Source organism: Ischnura elegans, chromosome 2 (genome assembly GCF_921293095.1).
Source record: "Ischnura elegans chromosome 2, ioIscEleg1.1, whole genome shotgun sequence".
NCBI classification, from domain to species: domain Eukaryota; kingdom Metazoa; phylum Arthropoda; class Insecta; order Odonata; family Coenagrionidae; genus Ischnura; species Ischnura elegans.
The window spans coordinates 47,530,986-47,543,958 of NC_060247.1; the positions used below are offsets into that span (position 1 = coordinate 47,530,986).

Genomic DNA, 12,973 nt, shown 5'->3' on the forward strand with positions numbered 1-12,973 from the left:
TTTGACGGATCCCTTTCTAGGCGTGAAAAGGAAAACGTGATACGCCCGCGCCGTATGAGAAGATATGAGGGAAAATATCCACCGAAGAAGGCATTCTATAAACCTAAAGACTTGATCTATATCAAATCTATATACCTTAACGCATCTATATCAAATTTTTCCACCACCAATTCGAGATATCTATTTAATAAATTGGAAATATGTACTGCATTATTTGATGTGCTCACGCGAGAATGGGATGAACATCCTGGCTACAAGAACGGTTTGTTAATTATTCGGGGTCTTCAAGTGGTAAATAATTGTGCAAAGAGATGGGTGAAACTAATGCAAGATTTTAAGTCAGTCACGAAGAAGGAAGAGAACTTTCAAAACTTATCACTGTGTTATTGAACATTACAGTTCTAATGTTCAATATTTCAATTGTTACTATACTAAAGTGTGAATTTTCATCGCAGCACAACCCCTAACGTGCGCAAAAAACTTTAATTGCCAAAGATGTGTCAGTGAATGATTAGAAACACACTGAAAATGTATTTTATTTTGGTTAATATGTACTGAAATTCGTGGACAGAGTGAAAATAAATTGATTACTTGAATTGGAAATATTTTCGTGGCAATAAAATTCTGTCTAACGTAAGCACATATCCTCTGAGTCTAGATCTTGCCAATAAGAGCAAAGACATTGCCGCAGGAGATGAGAGGGTAGTGGGAAAGTCTCTAGTAAGTGGTGCGGGCCGTACCTCAGCGGCGCTGCGGTGCGGGGTAGCGCCCTGGAGAGTGGATTGCATTACGACGGACGATATCTCATAAACGCTTAGAGATACGTCAAAACAAGCAGAAATTTGGTCCTGAAGATTTTTAATTTCACGTTTTATGCATGAAAAGTACTTTTTCTGTCCCAAAAAACTCAATTGAGGGTATTCAGTTCTTCGGGACCTTGTGGCACGGGTTGCCGTTATTTTAAAGTAACCAAATATTTACGTGAACATAAACCTCATTTGGATCAATTTTTGAATAGGAAAACATAACTTTTCTCAATTCTGAAAAATAAGGGCCGGCCTACTATGCAAACAGCTGTATATATTTTTGTTCTCCCTCCTAACACCTTTCGCTACACGCTTACTGAGTCGACTTGCAGGTTAGGATGTAGGTGTTTATAAAAGAAACCTTATATTTGGTTTTAAATTAACCATTGTGTTCACCGGCATTTTATTTATTGATAAATTCATATTATTTTGCTAAATTTCCCAAATATAACTCATAGTTTGCTCTGAATTTGGGTTGAAAACCAGCTTGGACTTCATTATTTCTGCGCACGTTCTCTAAATTGTGTAGGTTAGCTGTAATCAACGCTATTCAAATAAGGACATAAGCGCACATATAAATTTTCTGAGAGGTAAAACTGAGCTGAAGGGGTATTCCACTCTATAAACCTCCGCCTTCATAATTAAGAACATGTGTGTCCTAGTAATTCAACCTCGCATATGAATCAAAATTAATACATTCTTAGTTAGAGTGCGAGTAAAGTTTTTATCCTTTAACCTGTACCTGCCAGCTATGGCGGACTGCTTCCCAATCTCTACATGTAACTTTCCTTGAGAATGAAACTCATGTGTTGATTAGGATTACGATTTACAACTGCTTCACATCAATCCATAACATCTCTTGAGAATGAAACTCAATGGTTGATTGGGATCAAAATTCCATTTTAGATTCCCAAGCCATAGATTATGAAGGCTGTAATAAAAAGAAGATACTCTCGTTTGGATTAGGGCGAATACTAATTATTTTAAAAGGTTGGAGTTAAAATAAAAATTTATGAATGATTACGAAACTAATTTTTTTAATTCAGCCACGTACGCAAAATTATACAATGAATTTGACGGAACAGGCACGCATTTGAGAATGCATCGAAAAAGATAGAGGCTAGATTTGGTGAACTAGACGAGGATCTCTCAGCAGCTGCACACGAGCATCAGCGGAGCGTGGTTAAAATGGGGGAACCAATTGGAACGCAAGGGACGCAGGTGGGGAGTTTGAAAGGCAGAAAATGGTCGCGTTAACAAAGACGGAGGTCGGATGGAAAGAAAAAGAGGTTGGAATGGAAGCGGCACGAATAACGACGCGGGTAGAATTATACCGTAGTGGCGGAAGATGAAAAGCAATAGCGAATTAGGGGTGGAAGAGAAAGGGAGACGAAGACGCGAAAACAACATCCACCGCCGCACTGCGATGGACACTTCGTAATTTGAACCCTTTCGAGAGCTAATTGGAAAAGTCCTTTACGCTACTCTCAGTTTCGCTACTCACGTTCAGGGCTCTTGTTTTCGCAAACCTCACTGTCTCTCTTCTTCTCTTTACGAGGGTTATATCCTCAAGCCTTTCCTTCACAGCGAGAGAGAGAAACAAATATTGATTGAAAGTGATTTTTTTAGTAAATTCCACGTACAGGCAATTGTTGATTTTTCCATAGTGCTGCGATCGGTTGGACAAATATTTAACCAAATTTGGAATATAGGAAAGTACCAGTTCAAGCTTCAAAGCACGCAGGCAGCTCTCTCTCTCTTTACAAGGGTTATATACTCGGGCAATTGTTTAACAGAGAGGGAGAAACAAGTGATTTTTTCAATAAATTTCATAGTTGCAATTTCAGATTTTGCCTGTATTCCGATCGGTTGGACAAATATTTAAACAAAATTGAATTGCAGGGAAGTAGGCGTTAAACTTTCAATTCACGCAGTCAAGATAAAAAAATCTCCCAACGCACTTGATCCCCTATCCTTGATAAGAAAGGTTATATCCGAATGCTGATAATATAGCGAAGTCTTTTCGTTCATATGCTGCCTGTAACTATTTCCTACTGCGCAGCAAGATAATGGGCTCTCTTGATTCCACTGAGAATATAACGGCAATGGCTGCAAGAGTTAATGAAATGCATAGTCACCTCGTTGAGTAGCTTATATGACAAAGTAAAGCCACTTTTGGAAATTATACATTATGCAAAGACAACCAGTATTCGATGGACATAAAATTCAGGTACCTCGTAGTTTTTTGGCATAATCTCATCTTAGAACAATATTTACAGGCCATATTTTACATGAATATAATGAAAACTGATGCTAAAAATTCTTAAGAAAACAGAAGTTTTGAAAACCGCAGAAAATACTTGAAAAATTATTTTGCCAACATCATAGTCTAAGTAAGCATTTAACATAAGTAAAATGTATGCACTTTAAAGTTACTTCGCTCCAACTTGTCACTAATCAAACGTTAAGCAACTTTAATTCTCATCAAAGTGTTTTACTAATTTTTATTACTATTACCCTACTGAAACATTTCAACGTTGAGCTATAGTCCCTCTTTTACGCTCTACTTGTGACGTCACTTTATAACCTTTAACACTTCGACACCTAGCCATTTACTTCCCTGCTTAACGTTCCATTAGTTTCCAAGCAAAAAGTTTTGTCCTACATATGTTTCCCTCGCTGTCATATCAATTCTTTTTTCCTCCGTCATCTATTTTTAATTTTCATAATCTTACATAATTTTCACTTTTTTCCACTATAAGTTTTCCGTATCTATTTTCTCCCGATTATTTAAACGCACTAATTGTTATTATTTATTCTATTTAAGCAGATCCTGAAGCATAATTTAATATCCAAGTCGTTTTCACTCCATGACGATTTGGGGAGGCTAAGACGTCTCTAAAATGTTTGAAATGATGGAAATGTTCATTCCAAAGTACATACTACTTCATTCAAGTTCATCGAATGTGTACTTCTCATAAGTTTTCGCCGAGCACAGCAAATAGTTTGTTATTGTTGTTGCATTTATTTTAGATTTATAAGGCTACACGTTTACTCGTTACTAGTATCTCCTATGTAAGCATTTTTTTCTTCAAAGACTTTTACATTGAAGCTCTTCCTAACGGCATTTATTACGTTGAAAGAAAAAAATAACATGCTTACGAAAAATTTGGGAGTTCGAAGATTATAAAAAACGGTAAACATTTTCTAAATATGCAATCCACGGCTACTTCACAATTTTAAAGAAAACAAGCATCAAATAAACAGCAATTAATTATTAAAACTTGATTTTTTACTGCACTTTGGTTTCAAGGTTTTGCTTAGTAAGAAAAATATAAAATCAACTCCTCAGGTATTAGCAATGATGTATATATGAGGCAAAAGGATGACCATTGCGAATTAGAAATGCATGTAATTTTGAAGGTAACTGTTCTTGTTATTCCTTCTCCTACAATTTAAAAAATCAAAAAAATTGAGGAAAATATTCATTGTAATTAATTTACCTGTTGAAATCCTTTTTAAATTATGTTTTCAACACTTAAAAATCGGCAATAAAAAATTAAAAAGGGCAGCATTTTATCACTCAATATACACTACCATAGAATATTACTCATTATTCCTCTAAATGAATCGCTAACTGCAGAAAGGTATCATGTCTAAGTTGGACGATTGTTCTTCTTTTCTTCTTTAAGTTGGTGGAAGACTCAACGTCTACTGCTAAAAGGAATCATGTAATGGAAACATATGCTCTGTGTTATTAGCATGACATGTTTCCTTTTTCATATCTTGCACCTAGCAACAACTATAATAACAATATTAAATAATTCTCGTAATGTATGAATAAAAAATGCACATTACCTTTCCACATTTTCTCCGCCTTCTTCAGATGTATTGCCGTCATTATGTATTGCAAAGGTAAACCAATGTTCTTCATAGATCAGATCATAGAGATATCAAAAGAGAGGTTATCAAAATAAACTCCGGAAATTGAGACCATATTTTTTATTGCAGTACTGAAATCAAATCCACAAACAACAATCAAAATTTATGAAATATCATTATCAAAACAATAAATTCCACCGCATATAGGGTTGAAAATGAAATAAACGGATAATATTTAACGTATGATTTGGAACAGTATGACAGATGTACATTCTACACACAAAGATATGCAAACATGTAGACATATAAACATGTTCTTCGTGTTCATTTTTAGAACTTAAACATATGATGGCATAGTGTATCACTGAATGTACCAAAGTTCACATTTACAACGGGAAAGTCTTTTCTTTCGTATAACGTCTTAAGACTGTCAACATCTTACACACACAGTTTTTCTTTTAAAAACGATTTTTCCCTATTTAAATATTTGATGCACAGGTAACAATACGCTATGCATGAGAAAACATACATTATCACGCACAAGAAACAACATTGCAGAATTATTTTATGTTAATTTATGTGCTTTACTTAGAAAATAATTTGTATTATTAGGTGCTGATGGCAGATATTATTATTTTTATTAAAAATGCATCATTGTATGCCTGTATGTATTGATACCGCTTCATTTCACCCACCCCACGGTTATTTCGGATGAACAGAAATATGTCCGTTACTATAGAAACAAACAATCTCACAAGCATCCTCATTCACTAAGCACATCGGTGGTAGGTTAGGGCGATAAAATTAAGAGTAAAAACTTTGAATTGATAATTGCAGAGCCTGGGACATGAAAAAATGCAATTATATGAAAAGTGTATGCTCAACAGTACCAATCATTTTGAGTAAAATGTGGAGTAAAACAGCAATTTATTCATCAGCATAATCTAACAAAATATCACTAAAATAAACAATGAATTTTATTATAGCATACAATAAGGGGCTACTCTATCTAATAATATAAATACGTGTTTATTTTCGTCGCACTTTAAGAGTGGAAAATATAAAAATACTATCCTTAAAAAAATAGTTTGAGAATTAAAAAGAAGAAATGAGCATAATGTACATTAGTGTAAAAATTACCATGTCAGAATTGAAGTTATAATACCTAGGTATCACAAATTCAAAGGCAATAACGGTTTAAAAATCAAGGCGTAAAATACTAAAATTAAAACATACTGAGCTTCGAAGGACTGTTTTGGCACATCGGCAGCATTAATATTTGGCATCGATAAATTTTCAAAATAATCAAAACTAAAGCCCTTATTGATTTTTGACTTTTTTCGTTTGCTATTATCAATAATAATAATAATATATTGTGACATAACTCTAAAAAAGAAAAGTGAGGTTAACTTAGAATAAATCTAGGCCTGAGATACTTCGATGCCATAATATTCAAATGCGCGAAATTATTTTACTGGACACACCCTCCTCCACCACGTAATAAGATTCTTCAATCATATACATGCATATCCACAGAACTGATACCGCTCACTCATTTTCAATGGGGATATTTTGACAGCTATCCATGATATCTGAGGATATTCCTTGGATTGTACTCAAGTTTGTCTGCACGCAATGTATTTTTTAATCTTTCATTAAATATTCTTCTTTCAAGATACCGAGAAAAATGACGAATAACGTCCAAATATAACTTATGGTTTTGGTGCTAAGATAGAGGATGGGAGTAATTGAGGCCTCATCGAAATTCGGCAAGTATAGTTGACCAAGAAATCAACCATATAAAAGCTTTTCATGGATTCGTGAGGTATGTTGTAACGTTTTACATGCGCGATGTTTAATGTGCATAGATAGCTAATTATTTTAATTCATTATCGCGCATTATCATTAAATGTTATAAATCATATTTAATAGTTAAAAAGAACTCTCAAGATTTTTAAATTCAAATGCTTCAGAAAGGATATATTTCGAAATCGATTGGTTAACACTCCCTTGGGAAAGGTAAGCTTGATGTAATTACAGTCCTCAAGATATTCTTATATCAGCCACGAAGTAGAGTCGTTGCATTCCACCATTATTTGGTAAATCACTAATCGCGGACTGTGTTGAAGCATAGGTGGCAAGACGTGTGTCCTTTATTTTCAATTTTCCAACTGAAAATCAAAATGAATGGACGTTTCGTCATCAAAATCATATCTTCATCCGCTCGTTCACCTTCAATAACCAAGCCACTGGGTGGAAAAATTCACACATTCAGGATAGGGAGCCAGTGCATTCATCATCGGGGCACCTGGCATTTCAAGGAGTTTGTAAGGCAGTGACCGAAGGATTCACTTGGGATTTGAACTCAGGACCCCTTGATCATCAGCCAAGTGTTTAACAGACTACGCTTTATTATACTTCATAAATGAGTTTCATAGTTTTCACTTTCATTTTGATGTTCCCACCGATGTCACACAGCAACATTTTGCATATAGGCTTTTATAGACTCCAGAAAACACCTCACGTCTTCTTGAATGCCAGACAAGCTTTACGCGTTCAATACAGCAGTAAAACCTATGATGCCTGCCCAGTTCCCCATACGATTCTAAGAGCCAGCTTTATAATATCTAATTATCTCAAACCATGCGATGATACAGCCTTCCTCTTTATCCGGTGTTGGCTAGAGTATAAAATGAATGCTGTATCATTTTACGGCTAGAGTAAACTAGATATTTTAAAACCGGCCTTAATGGGCATTTAGGCTATGACTGGAGGACTCCACATTTTCCTTAGTGGAAGCCAATGCGACGACTCGACTGAAAGAGTAGGAGCTATGTTAGGCGAGCATTCTAGAGGACTGCATAAAATTTATTAACAGCGCGAGGATGAGAAGGAAGATCAAACTTATTGCCATTGGTCCCGCACAGAAAAAAGGGCGCATATAACTAGGAAACGCAAAACGATGCACCACAATGGAGAAAATGGGATTTTTGAAGAGACACCGCAAATTACAAACTAAAACGCATCGTTCAGGTATGGCAATGGAGCCTACGTCGAGGTGTCAAAAATTCAATCCAACTGTCCCCCTTTATACATTCTTTTTTATGAACCCATTACCCTGTTTTCCTGAGCATAAACATGATATTTTCTACTTTTCAAACCTCATACATATCATCTATACACAACACGTACAAATTTGATTAAAAACCTCTAAAACCTCACTAAAGAGTTAACTTCATCATTTTGAAAAATATGTATTAATCTTTTCTGGCGATGGATGAAAAATAATGCCATCGCTATATCTGTTTCTTATTCGACTGACCACTTATGCCTAAAGTCTATAATTAAATAGTATGCCATTGACCATTGCAAACATATATGACTCTAAAAGCAAAACGTTACGAAAATTTATGGGCGACTGATTTAATTGAAAGCATTGGGATATTACGAGGGCTGTTTTTTTTCAACCTGAGATCGCTCAGCAGATACACCATATACGCAAGAGATTTTTAATGTTAATGAAGCAGCTCAGTATGAAGCATTATCTCCCTTCCCATTCAAAGCAAAAGAGGAGACATGCTGACTTCTGGAAGTGTTCTGATCCATGACAACGCCCGTCATCTCAGCGCTGATTAAGCCCAACTGCTCCTTGAGAAATTTTAGCGAGACATTTTCGATCACCCGCTATGCAATGCCGACCTAGTGCAGAATGACTTCCATCTTTACACTGAAATTAAGATGTGATTAGAGGGGAAGTGCTTTCAAACAGGCTATGGATCTTAACCTTACGGACAAAGGCCAAATTCATTGGAAGTTAGAGGCGACAACATCCTATGAAGAAGATATAGTACAGCTTATCCACAGGGACGATAAATTCCTCAATGGCCGAGGTGATTACGTTGAAAAGACACCAAAAATTTGTTCAATATTTAGCAATGAAATGATTTTTAAACATTCACTTCGTCCCCTACGACCCATCGGAGGTTGAAAAAAATCGCCTTCGTATCTATGGATATAATTTTGTGGTAAATCTGGCCGAAAAGGTATTGAAAATACGTCCACCTAATTTTATATGGTACTATAAGAAAATTTTAAGAACTGCAAACTTTGGCATTGTGCTGAAGATACCCAGGGGATTGTGAAGCAAATTGTAGTGGTTTATTTTTATACAAAATATGATGTTAAGCACGACCTGAGGTATTTTATTTACCTGCCGTGGTGGCATTTTAGTGTGACCAATGAAGTATTTGCAGCACAAGCAGGAACAAGTTAACTGACATGGCACATCAGATTAGGAAATAAATTTGAATAGGCATGGCGAAAATTTGAATCTAAGTGGAGGCAAAATATAAATGAGTACAATCCATTTACGATATTTTTCAAAATATTTTAACTGTATCACATTTCATTACAATATATTTGAGGATATATATGAGTATTTTTTCCCAAGATTGGGTTCCTAAAAGGTTGAAATTACCTAACATCATCAGCGTAGTAAACTTACGTAAAAAAAATCAGAATGGATTTTGGAAATACGTATCAAATTCTTTAAAGTAATTGAAGCATCGCTTATGAAATAGTTTTGAAGTTGGTATATTTAAAATAGTATCATTTATCATAAATGCAAATTTCTTTCAAAATTTAACCTAATTTCAAAGTTCTCTTCTAGCATCTCCAAAACATAGGGAATCCGCTCAAAGTTGAGCCAAATGTTTCATTGCTTCGTGATTCTCCCGCGAGAAGTTTGTATCAGTTGGCGTTCCGAGTCACTTCACCGCAAACAAATCCACAGATAAAACTGAACTCAATACTTTTCGATAAAATTTCTCCCAATTGATAATTCACCTTCAGCAATCACATTAATATCAACATTTACACACACATACACTGGACAGAAAGCGATTACTATACCAATGTCTCATGCACAATATGTAGTTTATCGCCGCAACGTTTTTGTTTTCCAACACTACTACACATGAATAGGCCCAATTGGACAAATGGGCCAATTATTTCAACGCAACTTCACCCAAACAGCCGATTCGAAAAATACATCAAAGCTCTGACAAAAACACACTCGGAATATCTCGCGCAAAGTCGAGCAACATTAATGTACAAAGTACAATACATTCCCATTTTGATACAACTCCTGGCCTACACGAGGTGTGAACTCAGTCATTAAGCCACAAATTACATTGCAGGCGTTTTTCAACAGCAATCCAAGGTCCAAGTAGTGAGAGACTTGAGGACTCACACGGAGGTACAGATATGAGTGAGTGCTTAAATAAAATTCACGAAATGTTTGGCTGCTTCGGGCCACAAAAATGAGTAGAGAATCCCATTTTTTTCAAACTGTCATGATTATAAGTTAGCCGAAATCTTTCCGTAGCTTGAATTTTAACACTTTGGAAGAATATGGATTTTTTTAAACTCCAGCAAGATCACACGAGACTCAATTGGTGTATTCATAAGTATTCCTGAAATTTCGAGAATTTTTTTTTTGATCTACAAGAGACCGCATCCGTAGTTCACCAAGGGTTTTCCAGTTTCAAACAAATTCATTAAACACAAAATTAATTTTACATTCTTACATCAATCACCATGGAATAGTCTTTTGTAGTAATGCAGGCCTTGAACAAGGCATAATTTTTTTCGTCTTATTGGATAAAATAGTATTTGGGTATTAATTTATTATCGATAATAAATTTCTAAATTCAATTTCAACATGATATTTCAGGAATAATATTGAGCTGTATGTAGTAGATTTTGCTGTTGTAGCAAAAACCTACGCATTATTCAGTAGAATTTTGTAGAATTGTGTAGGGCTATTAAAATGTGATAAATATTGAAAACTTAAATTGAAAAAACGAAAGAGCGATTTCATTACCCCGAATATCTAAGAGGAAAAAATACCAGCCCTCCACCTTGCGTGATAGGAAATACCGCTAATTGGATTATTCCATTTTTTTATTTTTGAGAACGTTATTTTTGGCGAATACTATATTCCAATTAAATTTATAACTCGCCAGAGATGAAGATTTTAGGCATGGTTTGGAGCGTCTTCGATGGCTTAGTTTAAAAAACTTTCCAATTTACGTGATTATATCGACGTTTTTGCCAATGCTAAGTGCTTCTTATTTTGGCCTCTACTTTCTACTCCTGCACAGCCTTATCCAACGGCTAAATTTACACTTCCAGCCCAGTCGAAGGCTAACGGTGCTGCGCAGGGAACCAATTTGAATCGATGAGTTTTTTTCAATACCTGTATGAGCGGATTGAAGATCATAGCGGGTAAGGTTAGGTTCACAATTTTCTTTGCAGATAGAGATTTTTCCAATGCCTCCAGTGAATTTAAATATCCCCATCTATTCTATCTGATGGAGGTTACATAGTCCTTTCTTTTTTAAAGGCCTAGTGACATAGTGCACTAACCCGTGTGAATTAATGACTAATTGTATGAACGTATACATGAAGGAAAATTTCAACCCAACTTGTGCGAATGCATTATTAACAGAATATAGATCCTATTCTGATTTATTTCATGCAATCGTATATCTCTCTTTCCAGTCCACCAAAATTGTTAATTAATTAAGACATTAAAAAGTAGTTCGGGTTAAATTATCGTGTAAGCAGGTTGAATATTGGAAACGAAGCCATATGGACTGATATGTAACCACAACATCCACCTTCAATTGGCAAGTCAAGGGAGCTTATTCTGCATATCTGAATTAGGGCTAAAATTAGATGACAACACGGAGTTTTCTAAATAAAGGCATTGCTTGGAAGTCAAATAAGTGACCGCCGACGAGAGTAATGGCTCACTTCCAAGGTAGCGGTTCATTTCCATCATTTTATCGCTGTTGCCTCAATCAACAAATGATTCATTGAACAATTCATTTGAAGATCCAATTACTCCACGAATACGCTCATTTTTATTCGGAAGTACAATATAACCCCTCGTGTATAGACTGGTTAACCTCAGAAAAACGATTATGGATGCGGCCTGAAGCATATCTGATGTAGCTCAGATGAGCCACCCCTCACGTAGTGTACCACATAATTGACTCATTTCCAATCACCCACGCTAACACAGCGCAACACCGATCACACGGAGACCACGTCGCCGTCCTCGGCAAGAGCGCTGACGCCGTCCGCCACATACGCCGGCTCTTTTACGGACAAAGTCATCATCTCCACCACTTCCTCCTCTTCCCCCTCCCCTTCCCCGTTCTCCCCATCCTTGGTCCCCCTCCCTTCTCCCCCACGAGGCGCACTGTCCACCTTGGCCTTGCCACCGCCAAAGAACTGCTTCCCACCCGACTTGCTCCTGTTCTTGTTCCCGTCCCCCCTGCTGGCCCCCACGCTGGCCGACCGCCGCGGACCTCTGAAAGCCTCCCCGCTCAGCCAGCTCGACACTTTCCTCCCCTTCCCGCCCCTGGGAAACCCGCCACCCCTCAGTCTCTTCCCCTTCCCGCCGACCCTGACCACGTCCGCGACTTCCGGGGGGACCCCGCTACCACCCGGAAGTCGGGAGCCGTTGGAAGTGGCGACAACCGCTTCCGTCACTATGCCGTCGTCCAACGCACGTGTCACGGCGGTCACTGGAACCCCTACACTAACACAAGTACTATTGTTATTACTCCTCTTCTCCTCAACAACACTGGGTGCCGTGCTCTCCTCTTTACCGCATTCCTCCTCGCAAGACCGTCTCTCCGCGTCCGATTCTTTGGCGTCGTCTTCCTCGAGGACCGCGTCCGATATCTTGGTTGCCCGGAGGCTTGCGAGAGGCGAGGGTCGTGTCGCCTCGCCGTTGGCCCCCACCGCCCCCGAAACGGCTAAGGGCCTCCGTTTGGGTGCCCCTCCACCCCCGCCGCCTCCCCCGCTCTTGGAAGGGGAGTTGGAGGAGTTGTAGATGAGAACCCCGGAGGCGGAGGTGGTGCCGGTGGCGGCGTTCCCCCCCGCGCCGCCTTCAAGCAGCGTGTGGGACATGTAGTGGGAGGGGGAGAGCATGGCCGTGTGCTCGCCGCCCACTTCCTGGGATGTCTCGGAGACGGCGCGGACACGGAGCAGCTTGTGCCACGCTGAGCGGAACTGTTACGGGCGGAGGTGTCCGGGTTTATGGCGTGTATGTTGGAAGGAAGGTTTGAGCGGAGTGGATATGGTACAGAGAGAGGCAGAGGAAAACAAAGAGCAAAACATTAGGTCTAGCACACAACAACTTTACTAGAAGTAACAATGGAGCTGGAAACTTGAGTATAGAAAAGAGCACGTAAACTATGGAAACATCT

At 37.9% G+C, this 12,973-nt stretch overlaps 1 protein-coding gene across 1 annotated transcript in view; it reads right to left on the reverse strand.

Moving 5' to 3' along the window:
* Positions 1-11,789: 11,789 nt before the first annotated feature.
* LOC124174222 (pineal opsin-like) overlaps positions 11,790-12,973 on the reverse strand; it is a 381,380-nt gene continuing 380,196 nt past the window's right edge. The window contains exon 6 of the mRNA XM_046553317.1: positions 11,790-12,776. Within this exon, the coding sequence (XP_046409273.1) occupies positions 11,790-12,776 (987 nt within the window). The remainder of the gene's footprint in view (positions 12,777-12,973) is intronic.